The sequence below is a fragment of the Eurypyga helias genome, unplaced genomic scaffold (assembly GCF_000690775.1).
Source record: "Eurypyga helias isolate BGI_N326 unplaced genomic scaffold, ASM69077v1 scaffold2732, whole genome shotgun sequence".
NCBI lineage: Eukaryota > Metazoa > Chordata > Aves > Eurypygiformes > Eurypygidae > Eurypyga > Eurypyga helias.
Genome location: NW_010237701.1, coordinates 26,523 through 28,301, shown reverse-complemented (window position 1 = coordinate 28,301; position 1,779 = coordinate 26,523). Strand labels below are relative to the sequence as shown.

General features: G+C 42.3%; 1 protein-coding gene across 1 annotated transcript in view; it reads right to left on the bottom strand.

Annotated features, from left to right (window-relative positions):
- Positions 1 to 835: 835 nt before the first annotated feature.
- The window catches only part of LOC104506562 (intron-binding protein aquarius-like), a gene marked incomplete at its 5' end in the record, with an annotated part of 26,630 nt that continues 25,686 nt past the window's right edge, over positions 836 to 1,779 (bottom strand). The window contains one exon of the mRNA XM_010147547.1: positions 836 to 1,179. Within this exon, the coding sequence (XP_010145849.1) occupies positions 931 to 1,179 (249 nt within the window). The remainder of the gene's footprint in view (positions 1,180 to 1,779) is intronic.

The window sequence follows — 1,779 nt, the reverse complement described above, 5'->3', positions numbered from 1 at the left end:
AGCAAACCAGGGAAAAAACCTTTCTCAGATCATTTTATGAAAGATGTACACTTGGAAGTTGCCCTAGAAAACTCACTCAACCATTATGTCATTGATATAGCATGACATGCTGTATCCATGACATAATGGTAGAGTGGGTTTTCTGTATGTTGTGCAAATTCAGGGAACTACTTTCACTTTTCTTCCTCATGTGGCTTTATCTTGGGCTATTATAGCATCCTTTTAAAGCAAAAGAAAGTTATTTCAAACCACTAGTTTAAAAAAACAGTGCTGCTGAAAAGCTGCATCCTTACTTCTTCTGTAAATAATGACCAATTAAAACCACCAGCAGAAGTCAACAATGAGAAATTGCTACATACCTGGGCCTTCGGAAATTCTGAGAACCTGCAAAGGTCCCAGTTCAATAAGGCTTTTAAACGTTTCAAAGTCGCACGGTAATCCTCATTTCTCAGACATACAATTGAACACCTGGCTGAACCTGAGCCCACACCTAAAAGACCATCTCGGCACACACAGGCACAGCTCTGCCTAAGGAATTCTCCATTGCAAAGCGTTAAGGAAACTCTGGTGTCTGGCCGACGTTGAATGCAGTTATTCAGTGAAGTTTAACGGGTCACTCAGCGACTGAAATAAAAGTCGGTTCTTGAAAACTGGTATAAAAAGCATCTTTACTGAACAACTTATGAAAAGGAAACTGTGTATAATGTGAAGCCATTAAACAATCTACATTACGGGTACTGACAAGAACTCTGTAAAACATTTCCAAATATTTTGCTTGTCCACAAATTATTCAGTGAAAAATATACGGAACGGGTCACATTATGCAAGCAATCATTTAAAAAAGTCAGTGTAAAAAAGGCCATTTTATTTCTAACTGTTTTCTTCCCCTGCCTGTTTCCCAAAACATGTAGAGGACAAACACCACATGGATCACTTTTCAGTCTCATTCTCAGGTTCACTGTCTCCACTATCACTGTCCCTTCCAGGATGTTCCGGCATTGTCCGATGCTCATCCACTTCGGGCAATTTCAATTCTCCTTCCTTTAGCGTTTCTTCTTCTACTTTATTTTCTTCTTCTTCTGCATCCTCTTGCATGCCCTGCACTTCACTTTCTACTTCAGTCTCTTGAGTTTGAGCAGGTTCAGTTTCCTCAATCATGGCAGGTGGGGGCAGTAAACGCTAGATGATTAAAAAAGAAAGGAATTTCAGGTTTTACAGCAAATACATCTATTTGGGCACCTATTTCTATTTTAGCCTGAACTGTTCACCTTATATTTAGGATTTTGTATTTGATAACAAGCTAACAACAAATACTTAAAATTTAGAAGCCCTCACCACACGACTAGCCTCTATGCCAACACACGGAACATGGGAAATAAGAGGAGCTACAGGCGTGTATGCGCATGAGGGGCTATGACATCATTGCATCATGGAGACGTGGTGGGATGACTCCTATGATTGGAGTGTCAGAATGGAAGGATACAGGCTCTTCAAGAAGGACAGGCAGGGGAGATGGAGGTGGGGGGTGGGATTTGCTCTCTATATCACAGACCAGCTGGAATTCGTGGAACTCCACCTGGGGATGGATGAGGAGCTGACTAAGAGCTTATGGGTCAGGATTAAAGGGAGGGAACGGAGAAGGGATACTGTAGTAGGAGTTTGCTACAGGCCACCTGGCCAGGATAAGCAGGTGGATGAGGCCCTCTACAGACAGATAGCAACAGCCTCACGTTCACATACCCTGGTCCTCATGGACTTTGAGGACACAACCACCCCATC